The 15,951-nt window shown below is 41.7% G+C and overlaps 1 protein-coding gene across 2 annotated transcripts in view; it reads right to left on the bottom strand.

Annotated features, from left to right (window-relative positions):
• Positions 1 to 11,471, bottom strand: part of LAMB4 (laminin subunit beta 4) — a 107,725-nt gene extending 96,254 nt beyond the window's left edge. The window contains exons 1-3 of one of the 2 annotated variants that reach the window (XM_053897273.1): positions 11,339 to 11,471; positions 10,396 to 10,435; positions 4,485 to 4,551 (exon numbers count right to left, since the gene is read on the bottom strand). In XM_053897273.1, the coding sequence (XP_053753248.1) occupies positions 4,485 to 4,518 (34 nt within the window). In that variant the 5' untranslated portion in view covers positions 4,519 to 4,551; positions 10,396 to 10,435; positions 11,339 to 11,471. The remainder of the gene's footprint in view (positions 1 to 4,484; positions 4,552 to 10,395; positions 10,436 to 11,338) is intronic. The other variant, XM_053897272.1, reaches the window with a different exon arrangement.
• Between the last annotated feature and the right edge of the window lie 4,480 nt (positions 11,472 to 15,951).

Genomic DNA, 15,951 nt, shown 5'->3' with positions numbered 1-15,951 from the left:
AACACAAACCCATGCATTAGGCTCTGCATCTAGGAAGCCTGATCCAAGATAGCCCCATATACTAGAAATTCTCTATGTGTCATCTTAGGGCAAATAACAAAGACTAATGCACAGACCTGAGGAAAGAAAATCTCAATGTGGCCTCTTCTACCTATTGTTCTAACCAGTACAAACTCAACTGGAGAATTTAAGAAATCCTTGGGAAATAACTTTCTCTTAAAACACATAGATTCAATTGACCTCCTTTAAAACCTGGATTGTTGGGTTCAGATTCACCAAGGAACAGATCGTGCCCCCTCGGGAGTCCCAGACCCACACAAATATGCCCAACTCGTTCTGAGGTGCAAAGGCAGGTCCATGGAGAAAGGTTACTTTCAAGTAACTGGAAATCCATAGACAAAAAAAATGAACCATAACCGAAACCTCACACCTTACACAAATATTAACACAAAATGGGTCATGGACTTCAATGTAAAATATAAAACTGTAAAGCTATAAAACTCTTATAACACATAGGAGCAAGTCTTTGAGACTTTGGACGGGGTGAAGAATTTCAGGATTGACAACAAGAACATGATCCATAAAAGGGAAAAATTGGTAAATTGGACCTCATCAAAATTAAAACCTTGTGAATTACACTGAGTGGAAAAAAACCCAATCTTTAAATTTTTTTAAATGTTTTATTTATTTTTGAGAGAGAGAGAAGGAGAGAGACAAAGACACACAGAGACAGAGTGCAAGCAGAGGAGGGACATAGAGAGAGGGAGACACAGAATCTGAAAGTACAGAGCCCGATGCGGGGCTCGAATTCAAGGACCACAAGATCATGACTTGAGCTTAAGTCAGATGCTTAACCAACTGAGCCACCCAGGAGCCCAGAAAAAAAATCAATCTTAAATGGTTATACACTACATGACCCCATTTCTTGAATGACAAAATTTTAGAAATGGAGAACAGATTTGTGGCTGCCAGGGATTAGGAGGTAGGGATGAAGGTGCGGATATAAAAGGGTAGTAGTAGGGCTCCTGGAGGGTAATGGAGCTGTTCAGGATTTTAATTTTGATGATGACCACATGAATAAAATTGTATAGAATTAAATACACACACACAGCATGTAAAACTGGTGCAATCCGAAGAAGGTCAAGGACTATAACAATGTCAGTTTCCTGATTGGGATATTACACTATTGTCATGCAAGATGTTACCATCCAGGGAAACTGGGTGAAAGGTATATGGGAATCTCTCTGTATTATTTCCTACAACTACATGAGAACCTGCGGTAATCTCAAAATAAAAAGTGAACAACCCAAAGATTCCTCTGTCCCTTCAAAATTACCCCATCGGCCTCTAGATGGTGAACCAAGTAAATCCCCCACCAACATCACACACACACACACACACACACACACACACACACACACACACACACACACAGCCCGCTCTACCTGTTCTTATATACTTTACCCTTGAGACATGAAGACTTATGTCAAGCACAGCGGATTCCAGCAGACAGGAGTGAGGGGGATGGGCAGAAGATGGAAAATTACTCCCAACTGTGGAAGAAGCTTGTTTTTCTCCAGCTTTCTCAATTGTAAAACTCTAAGAATTTTTTGTGGTCTTCTTTCACATTTAATGGATCTCTTTCCTTCAACGTGCCCTCCAAAACCATAAGCCACTGAAAAGTAATGTTTTTTCTCTTATGTGCACAGTCCCCACATGAACTATTCTATTCATCTGGTCATTTTGTGATTATCATCAGGCATTAACAGATCATAGTTCTACAGCTAAGAATATGATACATAATGTCTCCTTCCACGCAGGTTGCCAAATACCTGTTTGGACAAGGAATTTTCGGTCTTCACTCTCATTGCAAAATTACCATCATTCCAGAACAAAGGGACAGCTCTGCTTTCTCCTTGAAGACAGATATGTGATGAAAGTGAGCTCCATCTACACTTTCATTTCATTGTATAATAAATGGTCCTAGTTGCTTAACATGGATTTTTCCTTTTATTCACCCAACAATCCAAACCCAGATCTCCTTTTATTTCCTAGACTTGACCTGTAAGATAAATAACTAATCAGAAGTTTGGGCTCCTGTAGGCGGAGGCTTTTTAAAACAAGTCAGGTATAAAAATCTCTGCTAATGCTATGTGTGGATTAGCTAAGACTTCCCTTCCAGGGATTTATTCTTCTAGACAAGTTCCATCCTGAATTCTTTTATTGGAATTGCTGCCTTAGAGATCTAACATGTTTTTATAACCCGACTTGGCCTAACTTGTTTTGATCAGATGTGTACTTTTCAGAAATAAAAGTATCCCAGGACTTAGGGAAATTGAACTATTATTCATGTAATTTTCTAAATGCAAATATGAATTTCTGGGCTCAAATACTTGGCCCAAAGTGGCTGGAAACCTAAGCAGTTAAAGCTTCATGCCTGAACACAGATAGCCTTAGCAGTACCCTTCCTGGGTTGAAGTTTTCAACTGCCAGATTATCACATCAGCAACAAGTTGGAATTGGTTCAGAAAATAAAGATGCTTGTGTCTTTAGAGAATCAATGCATTCTTCAAAGACGACATACAACTTGAAGATATGATCTTAGTAAACACCAACTTAGGAGACCTGGTCATTTTAAGAAAAGGTACAGCAAAAGTTCTGTAAAGTGAGGGATCATTTTGTAGAAATAACCATTATTATATAATCTCTAACTTGAGAACATCGTTCTCATGTTCTTAAACCCAGGAGATGTTTTCATAGACTTTAGAGATCACTTCAGAGTTCTAGAGGCTGTAAACACACATATATACACACACGCACAAACACACATTATTTATTAAGGGCAAGAAAACTTACAAAGAATGAATGTTAGATAAGGTTTGTACTTCGTGTCCAGTTCCCAAAACCTGGGGCCAATGCACATTTTAGGATTCTTTTCCCTAACCTTCCTTAGTCAGAATGCAAGACAAAGTGTTTCAATAGGCTCCAGTTTTCATATAAATGCCTATGGTTGAACTACAAACCAGAAAATGTTCAACCGATGATATGGGATTAACCATATATGGTAATATATTATGGTAACCATGATGTGGTAGTTTGACCATAGGCGACCCTAGAGATTTGGGCTAGATCAGAGTAAGTTTACATTTAGAAACTCAGGATCTACTGCAGTGAGGACTTTGTTCTGCCCAGGTGAATTTAGTTTTGAAGCTCTTTCATCCTGAGAGAAGGGTCTCCTGAATGAGGAGGGAATCTCTGAGCCACTGTGCAATGGTTTAGAATTTTGGCAAAGTGTGAGGAAGTTATCCTAATGGAGATTCAGCGATTCTCAGTAGCTGCTTCTGATTTTGAACACTAGTTTAGTTCCAAAGAGAGCATCCGAGGCAGATATAGATTGCAACAACTCTTCTCTGGCCATCTGAGGCCAGATCTAAGCTTCATTGTCCTAGGGGACAATGTGTCACCAGTCTCTGCTCCCACTGGCTTGCGGCTCACCTCTCGGTGGCAGAGAATTTTTAGCAGAGAACAAATGAGCATTTTCTATTTCGAGGTATTCTTCTTTCCTCCATCACCAGCAAATCTAACGGGGAGATTGCCTCAGGGCTTGGAAATTGCAAATTTAGAAAATGAGATTCTTAAAGTTTGCTGCCATGAAGAAACTCAGCATGAATCTTTGGAGAGAAGATTCTAAGCAATTTAGTTAGTACTTAGGAACCAGAAGCAGGGCGGTTATTGAAAAGTCAGGATCAAAGAGAGTAATTGTTGGAAACATCCTCTCGATGACTAATGTAAATTATTCTCAGCTTATTAAAGACAGCAGACGCATGGAGGGTTTAGCAAAGAGCCGCTGCTTAGTCAGAGGGAATTTTGCCTGTAAATTCTTCACAAGCAATTGTGTCTTGTTACTGGGACAAGTGCTACATTCAAAACAGATTTATGCTTAAAAATTAAAATGCATTGGGGCACCTGGGTGGCTCAGTCGGTTGAGCGTCGACTTCGGCTCAGCTCATGATCTCGTGGTTTATGGGTTCGAGCCGCGTGTCAGGCTCTGTGCTGACAGCTCAGAGCCTGGAGCCTGCTTTGGATTCTGTGTCTCCCTCTCTCTCTGCCCCTCCCCAACTCACACTCTCAGTGTCTCTCTCCCTCTTAAAAATAAACATTAAAAAAAAATTAAAAAGAAATTAAAATGCATTATGTTTTTAAATTAAGAATCTGAAACCATGTCTACTTTCTTTAGTAAATTTACTTAATTATCTGCTGATAATACTATATTCCACGAAAGAGGATCGAAACAGCTGTGTGTGGATAGTAAACATGTGGGAGTTGACATGTCTAGTCGCTTGACACAATGATACAGCACAAAAACCATGAAAATATATAGTAGTACAGAAAAAAAGAGGTGGATAGGTTTTAAAATATTTTTACTGAATATTTTAGAGCAATTCAATACAAGCGGAAAATGGATTTTGACGACTAATACTCACCAAGGTGTAAAAGAAAGGTCAGTGGAAATTGCATCCTTCTGTCAGGAAATGATTAAATTCAATTTTTCTAGGTAAAAAAAAAAAAGGAGGTGAAAGTCAGCCACTGATAGAATCAATAATTGCCATCGATTTTCAACGATTTGAAAATTTATCTGATGATTCTTGAGTAAGAAGACACAAAGTATCTATAGTGCCCAATTCCTTCAAAATAAGAGTGGTATATAAAATTTTTACCAATATTTGCCATTTTTTGAAATCAGAGAATGCAATAGTTTGTAGGAAATAATGTGAAACAAATATAATTTCCTGTGCATATTTTAACTTTATGTATTTATGTATTTATGTATGTATGTATGTATGTATGTATTTATTTATTTATTTTATTTTTAAGTACGTTCCACCCCCAGCATGGAGCCCAATGTGGGGCCTGAACTCACGAGATCAAGACCTGAGCTGAGATCAAGTGCCAGGTGCTTAACCAACTGAGCCACCTAGGTGCCCCCTGCAAATTTTTATTTTAATCGATTTTTGTCCTCTTATTATTTAGAAAAAATGTTTCATTATGCAATTAGTCTGTAGTCATTATTGAAGAAATAGAAAAATCAGACAGGCAAAGTGAAGGAAATATTATCTGTAGGACTACCACCAAGGGAAAAGTGGTTAGTATCTTGGTATACATTCTTCCATACTGTTCCCCTTGCATAAAAGTATTTCTCAGAAATGATATCATACTGTATGCTTGTTTTAATCAATGCATCCCAGACATCTCTCTGTACCAACAAATACAATTTTACATCAGTAATATTCAACCTAGTGAGGGACATCAGGATCACCTGGGGGCTTCCACAGACCAAATTTGTGTCCCCCTTTGGAGATTCCTTCTAGATAGAGGGCCCCCCAAGTCACTGTGTGGGGAAGCCTAATATCGATAGGAGTATATATGCCCCTTAGGGGTTGGGTGGAAAGAAGGTAAAATACTCTTTTGCACCAGTATCTTAAATTATCTTCATCTGAATGCAGGGACTAGAATTTATTTAATAAATACCCTATTGGTTGATGTGTACTTTGTTTTTAATATTTTCCTGTAGTAAATAATTTTGCTAACTCTTTCTTCACATCCTTAATTATTCCCCAGGATAAATTAAATGGGGTGGAAATAATGGCTCAAAGAGCATGTGTGTGTTTGGGTGTCTGAGTGTATACAAACATATATGCATGCATATAAAGAGTACATATATATGCATATATGCATACTGTGTGTGTGTGTGTGTGTGTGTGTGTGTGTGTGTGTGTGTAAAGCTGTTGATGTTACTGCCATGTGCAAATTTCATCCCAATGTACACACTTACCAGCAGCCTATGAGAACAGCTGCTGACTTGAGCCCTTTCCAACACTGAGTATTAGGAATTTTTAAAGCTTTGTCAATTTAAAGAACAAAAAGTTATATCTCATCATCATTATTATTTATTTAAATTCATGTGAGTTATCATATAGTGTAGTATTGATTTCAGGAATAGAACCCAGTGATTCATCACTTACATATAAACACCCAGTGTTCATCCTGACAAGTGCCCTCCTTAATGCCCATCACCCACATAGCCCATCCCCGCACCCACCTCCCCTCCAGCAACTTTAGTTCGTATTTAAGAGTCTCTTATGATTTGCCTCCTTGTTTTTAATCTTATTTTTCCTTCCCTTCCCCTATGTTCGTCTGTTTTGTTTCTTAAATTCCACATGAGTGAAATCGTGCTTGTCTTACTCTCACTGACTTATATTGCTTAGCATAATACACTCTAGTTCCATCCCCGTTGTTGCAAATGACAAGATTCCATTCTTTTTGATGGCCAAGTAATGTCCGTTGTGTGTGTGTACGTACACACACACACACACACACCCCACATCTTATCCATTCATCAGTCCTCCTCATTATTATTTTAATGTTTTTATTTGGATAGTAGTGAGTACAAAAATGCTTTTCCATGTATTTACAGGTGAGAATTATTTTTGCCATTCAATCCTTCGAGGCTTTTCCTAGCGAATCCTGTGTTTTCCTCCCTCCTCCACGTTCCAAGTCCTCTAATCTGACATGCCTGGCACTCCACTGGCACATCACCTCTCTCTGAACCCTCTTCTCATGCTGTTTCCTCTGCCTTGAATGCCACTCTCCTAAACTCAAACACCATCCTCCTTATGAAGTCTTTTTTTTTTTTTTTTTAATGCCTGATCTTAGGTGAATTTCGTTCTGCGATCAAGTTCTTAGCGCACGCAGCCTGGGCTATAATGGGACGCCCAACATCACAACGAAATGACTCACTGAGAAGCAGTGCGCCCCCTGCAGCATCTCGAACTGAAAATGAGCTCTCTTTCTCTCTCTTATAAAAGTCTGCAGTTTTGGGCTGATGACTGTATACAGAACCTTGTTAAGACCCACAGGAGAATCCAGAATGGAGCCTTCAGAAAGTCCATTCTGTACGGGTCACCTGAGCACTTTTTCTTGGTGGTGCTTTCTTGTCGCCTTTTCCACAGTCAGAGCATATGGCTTTGGTCATTCATTCGGCTACACTTTGGACAACATGAACCGCCTGTCCCAGCCTGATGTTGCCCAGAAAGACTAACAGCTTAGTTATTCTTTTAATAAGAATGGGCAATATAAGCAAAGTTTGAAAATATTTTCTATAACCCAAGAGACCGAATTCAGTGAGATTCTTATGTGAATGACCTACAATTCAGGGCTTGAGATGATCTGGCCTCTGGGTTGAAGGCAATCGAAGAAGTTACACTGGCAATATCACGGGCATCCCTGTTTCTCTCCAGCAGGGACCATTCCCAGGGCATATTCCAAACTGAAAGACTGTTTCCAACTACAGACCATGGGCAAAAATCTCCTTCCTTCGGGGAAGGTGGGAGGGATGTAGACTGCACAATTCTAAGGACCCAGGTGTAGAGAGAAAGAGGCAGAACTACCATGCTGACCAGAGAACAAAAGATTGCATGAAAGGAGTGCCTTTTTCAGGGCATTTGGGGGGACAAACTTTCTTAGTATCACAGTTCATCACATTTCTGTGATGAAAATAGACTTCTGGGAATTTTCTCAGTCCTAGAATTATCTTCAAGCTACAGCAAAGATCATGATACAAGACAGTGAGTTTCCCAGCATGTATCGGCCGAGTTCAAGAGTGACTTGCCCTGAAAAAAAGGAGGTGGGGTGGTGCGCCTGGGTGGCTCAGTCGGTTAAGCATCCAACTCTTGAACTTGGCTCATGATTTCGGCTCATGATCTCGGGGTTCATGAGATCGAGCCCTGGGTCGGGATCTGTGCTGACAGCATGGAGCCTGCTTGGCATCCTCTCTCTCCCTCTCTCTCCCTGTCCCCCACTCACACGCTCCTCCTCCCCCTCTCTCTTTCTCTCTCTCTAAATAAATATTTTTAAAAAAAGAGGAGGAGGAGCACTAGAAGAGGAACCCAAACTAGACTAGAATAGATACTTCTTTTAGTAATAATTGATACTCTCTTATTAATACTAGCTCAAGGAGTATCACCAGTTTCTCAGTGAAGGCATGAATGACACAATCATTGAGCTTCTCGATAATTCTCCTGTGGGCTGAGCACCGTCAGAGCCCTGGTGGCACCTTAGAAGCACCTGGGAAGATTTTTTTCCATGACTCCTCTTTAAAAATATTTGCTTATAGGGGCGCCTGAGTGGCTCAGTCAGTTAGGCATCCGACTTCAGCTCAGGTCATGATCTCACGGTTCATGAGTTCGAGCCCTGCGGCGGGCTCTGTGCTGACAGCTCAGAGCCTGCAGCCCGTTTCGGATTCTGTGTCTCCCTCTGTCTGCCCCTCCGCTGCTTGCACTCTGTCTCTCTCATTGTCTCAAAAATAAATAAACATTTAAAAATTTTTTAGGGGCGCCTGGGTGGCTCGGTCGGTTGAGCGTCCGACTTCGCTCAGGTCATGATCTCACGGTCCGTGAGTTCGAGCCCCGCGTCGGGCTCTGTGCTGACAGCTCAGAGCCTGGAGCCTGTTTCAGATTCTGTGTCTCCCTCTCTCTCTGCCCCTCCCCTGTTCATGCTCTGTCTCTGTCTCAAAAATAAATAAACATTAAAAAAAAATTAAAAAAAAAATACATCACTGTCTGACCTTGACTTTAAATGCATGTGTAGCATATTGTAGCTTGATTTTTATTACTGGATCTTCCACCACCTTCACCTCATCGGTCCTGACCTGAAGGCCTTGACTGTGCCCTGGAGGGGCCCGTCCCTGCTGGGGCTGCTTTGGCCTTGGTTTCATAATCCTCATGTCAATTCCCAACCCTGGGTGTTCACCGGGGCTCATCTTTCTCCTGCTTCTTTCCCCACAGCCTTATTCTGTGACTTCTAGTTCCTGACTTTTTCCCCACTTCCATATTTCTTTGCTTTCCAGAGTCCCAGCGTGTCTTTAAACCTGAAGAGTTAAATATTGTGATAGGAGGCACCTGGGAGATAAATAGGGCTATAGGTGTAATCACTCCTCCGCACTCCTAAGTTTGTCTTCATGTCACAGCTGGAAGAAACTCTAAGGGAGCTCATCCATTCTCGGTCCTTGTCTCCATTTAGAACTGATCTAGAACGATCCTTAGGGAACCAATCCTGAATCATATCCTGTGAAGGATTTACAGCTTTCAGGACAGAAGAGCTGGCCTGGGGCCGAAGCATTCACATATGGGATTCAACAGGGCACAGAGGCATGACGGGTAGAAAATGAGCTGGAGTCCCCAGCTTTCTTTCCTCCACCCAAGTGGTGGCAAAACTGGGGTTTCAAATCCTTTGATCCAGCTATCTCTGAAATCTGTGAGGCACGGGCAATGAAGAGGTGAATTAATTCTGGTTAATTTAGGCTACTAAAATTATTCTCCCTGAAGTGTCCAATAAAATGTGGTAAAGGGTGACTGAAATCATCCTTCATTTTCTTACTTCCCTATGTCACTTTGCAAGTGGGTTCTTGGCATCCTGTTACCAGTTAATTCCTTCTATCTCCCGAAATAGAATCCCCTTCCTTCTCAGTGAAGGTGGATTATGGCTGATCCCTGTAATTACACTGGAAATGCCCGTATCAGCTTTCCTACTTGTCACCCACGCAATGGTTCTCAAAGTGTTCGTTTGCTCCACAGAGAACACCAAGTCTGGGGACAGTTGTGGCTGTCACGTAGAGGAGGTGGGTCTACTGACATCTAGTGGACAGACCAGGGATGCTCTAAAGAGTTTCCTACAATGCACAGAGCAGCCCCATCCCCTTACGGAAGAATTACCAACAGTGCCCTTATCCGGGGCCTTGTCACCCCGCATTCCGTTTCCATAAGTTGCACGGCTCTAGTCTTGCTCCCAGTTTTCTGCTTCCCATTTTAGATGATCTAAGTCCCAAACTCGAGGGGTATTGGAGTATATAGTCTGGTGACATTTACAAATTCTGCTTTCTGAAATCGCCCACTGTAAAACCCACGTCTACACATACAACACATGTTTAGGTTCAGCGGTCATCTTCTCCACACCCTCCTTCACCAGGCTTGCCATCTAATTAGTGCTGCTTTTCTGGCTGGTGTGCCAGGACTGAACGTTGCAAAGCTTCACAGGGGCTACCTGAAAACATTTTCTTGCTAAACCCATTGGTGAGCTTACATGGCATTTGTAAAAGGAATTGGGATGAATAAGCAGAGTATCACCCCTCATTTGGACAAGGAGCATGAAAATATACTTACAAAGGCGGTGATTGCATTTTGCTAATTGTTTCATAGATGCTGCTACAGGATAGTGGCCTTAAACCTTACCCAGTATTCCAACAACAGTCAAGGATGTGAAACTGACAGTAACTAATTTCCCAGCACTGCTGATCAATTTTAATTTACTGACTACGAACATTACCTCATCTGTCCTCACCTGCAGGCTGTGCTCAAGCCGACATCTTGTCAAAGAGTTTCTTATTTTGTCTTCAAAATGTGGAGGAAACAGATGAAGACATGAGAGAGATTTACTGTCAAGCTTCCCAACACGGTGCTTGACCCACACGTGCAGCCAGTGTCTGGTAAACAGCCCGCCTGTAGCCTTCCTTCTGCAAATTGTACAGTAATCTCCAACACTGGGGGACATTATAATCTATATATTGATATCAGTCCTTAATTATTTTTCTGGCACACTTCGAATGGGTTATTTTACACATTTACACATGACCGTTCTCATGGAAATCTTACACGTAACTTTCCCTCATCCATCGAGTTCGTGCTTTCTTTTCCCCCACGTTACATCAGGAATAATTAGAGATTTCAACTGTGTCGCCTAAATTGTGTCGCCTAAATTGCATCGCAGTGAGGAACACAGAACGTGAAGCGAGAAAGCTCTTTCTTTCCATGCCAGCAGACCCCAGGTTTTCCCTTAAAGCTTCCGATTTATACACACCTAAGATATTAACAGTATATTTTGAAGATATGGGTGGCTCCATAGAATTGGAACTTGCCCCCCATTGTCACAAGTTACAGCACCATGATAAAACAGGTATTCGCCTAATACACAATTTAAATTGTGCTGCTGAACATTACATCCATGGAAGCTTCCTCCAAGGAGCAGAAAAGCTCAAGTCACGGGCTGCACTGTGCACGAAGCACCACTTTTTCCCATTGGATATTGTATTGTGTATACATGTCTTCTGTATAAACGTTACCTGATTATTTATCGTTCATGTGAAAGTAATGATAATCACTCTCTGATATATGCTCTACGCTGGCTCCCCATGTACCCAACAAATTCTGAATTTGCTGATTCCTTCACTTAATCCAAAAAACCCAAAAAACACCAAGTTGTCAGTGAGACAGAAGGCGAGACTTACCGGGATTTGTGAGGCTGTGTTGAGAGGCCCAGGCAACAAACGGGGCGTGTAAAGGCACACCTGAAAGTGAGAGTCAATTTAAGCAGAAAACGTCTTCCCCGAGGCACCTGTGGGGAGGGAAGAAAAGACGAGAGGTATTCTAGAACCTGCCATAAAAGGTGAGTCGTGAAGTTACTTGCCTTAGGTTTTGACTTTCACATGCGCACACACATGCGCACACATGCACACACACACACACACACACACACACACACACACACACACCCCTTGTGTACAGAGGGAATGAGCTCACTTTTACAGCAAATATCTTTCATTGATGTGCCAGAATTCTGAAAACAGTGACCTGGAGTTGTGTGGATCAGGGTTAGCAGCAACAAATGCAACATTTCTACCAAAATTGTAACTAAGTTCCAGGCTCCCTTTAGCGCCTCCCACAGTGTGAAATTAAGGAGAAACACTCAGACAATCAAAGGCAGCTGCCCCACTCTCTCCAGCAATGGCTTGCCTGTGAGAGCAGCTCTAAATTCCTTTAGATGAAAGCTGTGGGCATATTCAAGCCCGTTTCACTTACTACTTGCAATCATAATGCTTTACAAAGCAGATCTCAACCTGGAAGAGAGTGGCTGATAAATGCAGACGTTTTTATTATTCACTAACTTGTATAGTCTGTTGCCCAACTTGGCCTTCAGACCCCAGGACTCTGGTGGTCCGGAGAGGAGAATCCATGTGTGATAAAACTTACAGAGAAAGAGCGAGCAACAGTCCGTGGAATATTTTGTCTCCTTCAATATAAGTAGTAAGCTTATTCCTCCAGAAATGCAACATGTGGACAAAATTGACTAACGTGTTTCACTGATTTATATTATTGCCATTCGTCAAAGAGAAACCATGGACCGCCAGGACCTCAAACATGACGCTCACCGTTCACGGTCGACGTCTTCTGTTATTCAAACCTTTCCATCTTCCTCATTTTCGTAACTTCTCCGTTAATGGCATCTTTCTCGGGTCTCTTTGTTCAAGCCAAGCCTCAGCTGTGCTTAATCTCTCCCTCTCCCATTGCCCTGAGACAGAAAATCAGAATCTCTGAGCCTGGCCTCCCTACACTTACTTGATGGGGTCCAGTGACAAAGAGGGAAGTCTGCTGCTGCTTCCCCTGGAAGTTCCCGTGGTTTTCCCCTAAGCATAGACGTGGCTGGTGGTCAGGGCAGTATTATCAACTTCCCTCAGGCCTTGGTTTTGCTGGGCTGGGACACCGTCATGTCCTTTCAGAGGGCACATGTGGGGCTCAGACTGGATCTCAGAGCGTCATCAATGGGAAGACTTAAAAGCTCAGTCCTCCCAGGGCTTCCTTCCTGTTCTGGTCTATTCGGAACAGCCCCTGTTTCCCACCGTTCAGTCCCCCCTGGATTGTCATTCAGCAGGTCATACGTTCCACTGGTTTTACTAAGATCTTCTCAAGTACGGTGCAGGGGGACGGGGGTGCTGGGGGGAAGAAGGCTAAATACTACTGACTGAACTATTTCATTTTGCTTAGGAAGACCATATTTAACTTAATATTTCGTGGCCAGGTCTGGATGACCAAAACAAAGTTATGTCTACCTCAGTGACTCAACATAGAACACACTGTAAAACATTACATTTTCGGTTTGACTCTTAACTTCGCTCTTCCCAGGATGAGACTCTGCAAATAATTTTATGAAGGAACTCACCCAGTTTCCAAATGCCGATAAGTCAGCTGTTTTACTCCGCTTATTTTTTCTTTTATAGCCTTCCATCAGCGGCTTCGTTGGGGCTGTCATCATTTCTGGCAGTCTCTGTGGCCTAAGTTTTATCCTTGCTTCTTCCTCACTGTCACCAGAGAACACAGATTTATACTTGTCGCTTCTTTGCTTACAAACGTACGCTGGCTCCCTTTCACTTAACAGGATCCGAGCTTCTTAGCTGGCGGAACAAAATGGATTTACAGCCTGGCCCCAACGCCGCTTTCCACACCGCCTGCGCCAGAGCTAGGCTGTACGTGTTTTTTTTTTTTTTAATTTAAAAAAATGTTTATTATTTATCTTTGAGAGAGAGACAGAGCATGAGTCAGGGAGGGGCAGAGAGAGAGGCAGACCCAGAATCTGAAGCAGGCTCCAGGCTCTGAGCCATCAGCACAGAGCCCGATGCGGGGCTCAAACCCACAAACCATGAGACCACGAGCTGAGCCGAAGTCAGACGCTCAATCGACTGAGCCACCCAGGCGCCCCGGTATTCGTTTCTTTATACGATATTGACTAGTGAAGGAATAGACTGAACATTCTTCAAACATTAATTTTATAGACCTTTAAGCACTTTTAGAAGCGTTTTACCAAAGTTTCTTATCTGTTGTTTAATCCTGTGTATTTATTGCTATATTTTAAATTGTTGTTAGGGTCACTTCAGTTGGTTGAACGTCCAACTCTTGATTTCAGCTCAGGTCATGATCTCACGGGTTCGTGGGTTCAAGCCCTATACTCTGCACAAAGAGTATGAAACCTGCTTAGGATTCTGTCTCTCTCCCTCTCTCTCTGCTCTTCCCCTGCTCTCTCTCAAAATAAATAGATAAACTTAAAATAAATAAATAAATTGATTCCATTTGCTTTTAATATGTTCCCTAGAGGCCAGATTACTTGTTCACTTCTGACGTCCTGGAAAGCAAATCCTAGAAGACTAGAATCACATCTTTTCCATTTCAGGACTAAGCACAGAGGAAGCTTTTGTAGTCAGGATCTGCTGAATTGACTTGGCTCATGTCTTGCTATAAACCATCAACTGCCACAAAGCAGCAGGTGGTAGGAGACCCAGGAGTGACATTGGTTTTAGGCAGAAACTTCAGTAGGGGGGTTGAGTGAAATGGAGGGACTTCTCAGTTTGTGCTTTTGACTGGTTTTATTAATCTATTTCCCTCTGTAGTCCTTTATCTTACTGTGCAAAACATAAAGCCCTAGACCTAAACATCTATGCATATTTGAAGCTTACTGTAAACATTCGGATTCCATAAAAATGTCTTTTTTTTTCTTTTTGAAATATGTAAATTTAAAAGGCTTGCTGCATTCTTGGGCGATTTTATTATATCTCAAGGGTTTTCCCTGGATACTATGTATCTCCGGTTTTATAATGAAATTAAAATGACAATATCATTCAGATTTCAGAAACTTGCTTTCAAATAACAGGGGACCATGGATCACTTTCCTGAAAAATTGATGCCGTGTTCTTAGGATATCTGCCTTCATCTCAGAATGGCTGAATTGTACACCTCTTAGGATTACGGCTAGGGCTAGAGTGTTGTCAGCCAGGAGGGACTGTCAAGAATGCTAATTTGCCCACTGAACCAAAAGGTCAAAAGGTCAGTCTCTTAGTTCATCAGAAGCAGTCTCAGATTTTCTTTAACAAAGATCTTGGCTTTGGATGTTCTCTTTTCCAAAAAAGAAAACAGCTTTGCTGCTTCTCCTAAAAAAAAAAAAATGGTATATACTCATTTACCCCATATCAGACAATATAAAGAATTATGAAAGGGGCGCCTGGGTGGCTCAGTCGCTTAAGCGTCCGACTTCAGCTCAGGTCATGATCTTGCGGTCCGTGAGTTCGAGCCCCGCGTCAGGCTCTGTGCTGACAGCTCAGAGCCTGGAGCCTGTTTCAGATTCTGTGCCTCCCTCTCTCTCTGGCCCTCCCCCGTTCATGCTCTGTCTCTCTCTGTCTCAAAAATAAATAAATGTTAAAAAAAATTAAAAGAAAAAGAATTATGAAATAGAAAACAAAAAATCACCTGAAAGCCTAGATTTTTTTCAAGTCATCACATTATTCACACTATTTTTTTTAATTAACTTTTTGGAAGTGTGATTAACATACTGTGTTATATTAGCTTCCCTTGTACAACATGGTCATTCAACAGTTCTGTACTTCAGTGCTCGTCCTAAGTGTGCTCTTAATCCCTATCCCCTACTTCCCCCTTCTCTGACCTACCACCCCCACCAGTTTGTTCTCTAAATTTAAGAGTGTGCTTTAAAAAAAAAAGTGGGTTTGTCTCTTTATTTGTTTTGTTTCTTAAGTTCCACATATGAGTGAAATCATATGGTGTTTCTCTCTCTCTGACTTACTTCACTTAGCATTATACCCTTTAGTTTTGTCCATGTTGTTGGAAATGGCAAGATTTCACTCTTTTTAATGACAGAGTGATATTCCAATATGTCTTCTTAGTCTATTCATCTATCGATAGGCACTTGAGTTGCTTCCTTAATTTGGCTACTATAAATAAAGCTGCTATAAACATAGGGGCACGTGTATCTTTTCAAGTTACTGTTTTGTTAATACCCAGTAATGGAATTGCTGGATTATAGGGTAGTTCTATTTTTAACTATTTGAGGAACTTCCATACTGTTTTCCATAGAGGCCATCCCAGTTTGCATTCCCACCAATATTGCGAGAGAGAATTTCTTTTTCTCCACATCCTTGCCAACATTTGTTGTTTCTCGTGTTTTTGATTTTCGCCATTTTGACATGTGTGAGGTGATATCTTATTGTGGTTTTCATTTGCCCTGCCCTGATGATGAGTGAGTGATGTTGAGTATCTTTTCATGTGTCTACTGGCCATTGGT

The sequence above is a fragment of the Panthera pardus genome, unplaced genomic scaffold (genome assembly GCF_024362965.1).
Source record: "Panthera pardus isolate Hobbes unplaced genomic scaffold, ASM2436296v1 HiC_scaffold_8, whole genome shotgun sequence".
Lineage (NCBI taxonomy): Eukaryota > Metazoa > Chordata > Mammalia > Carnivora > Felidae > Panthera > Panthera pardus.
The sequence above is the reverse complement of the archived record's forward strand: the minus strand, read 5'-3'. Positions and strand labels throughout refer to the sequence as shown.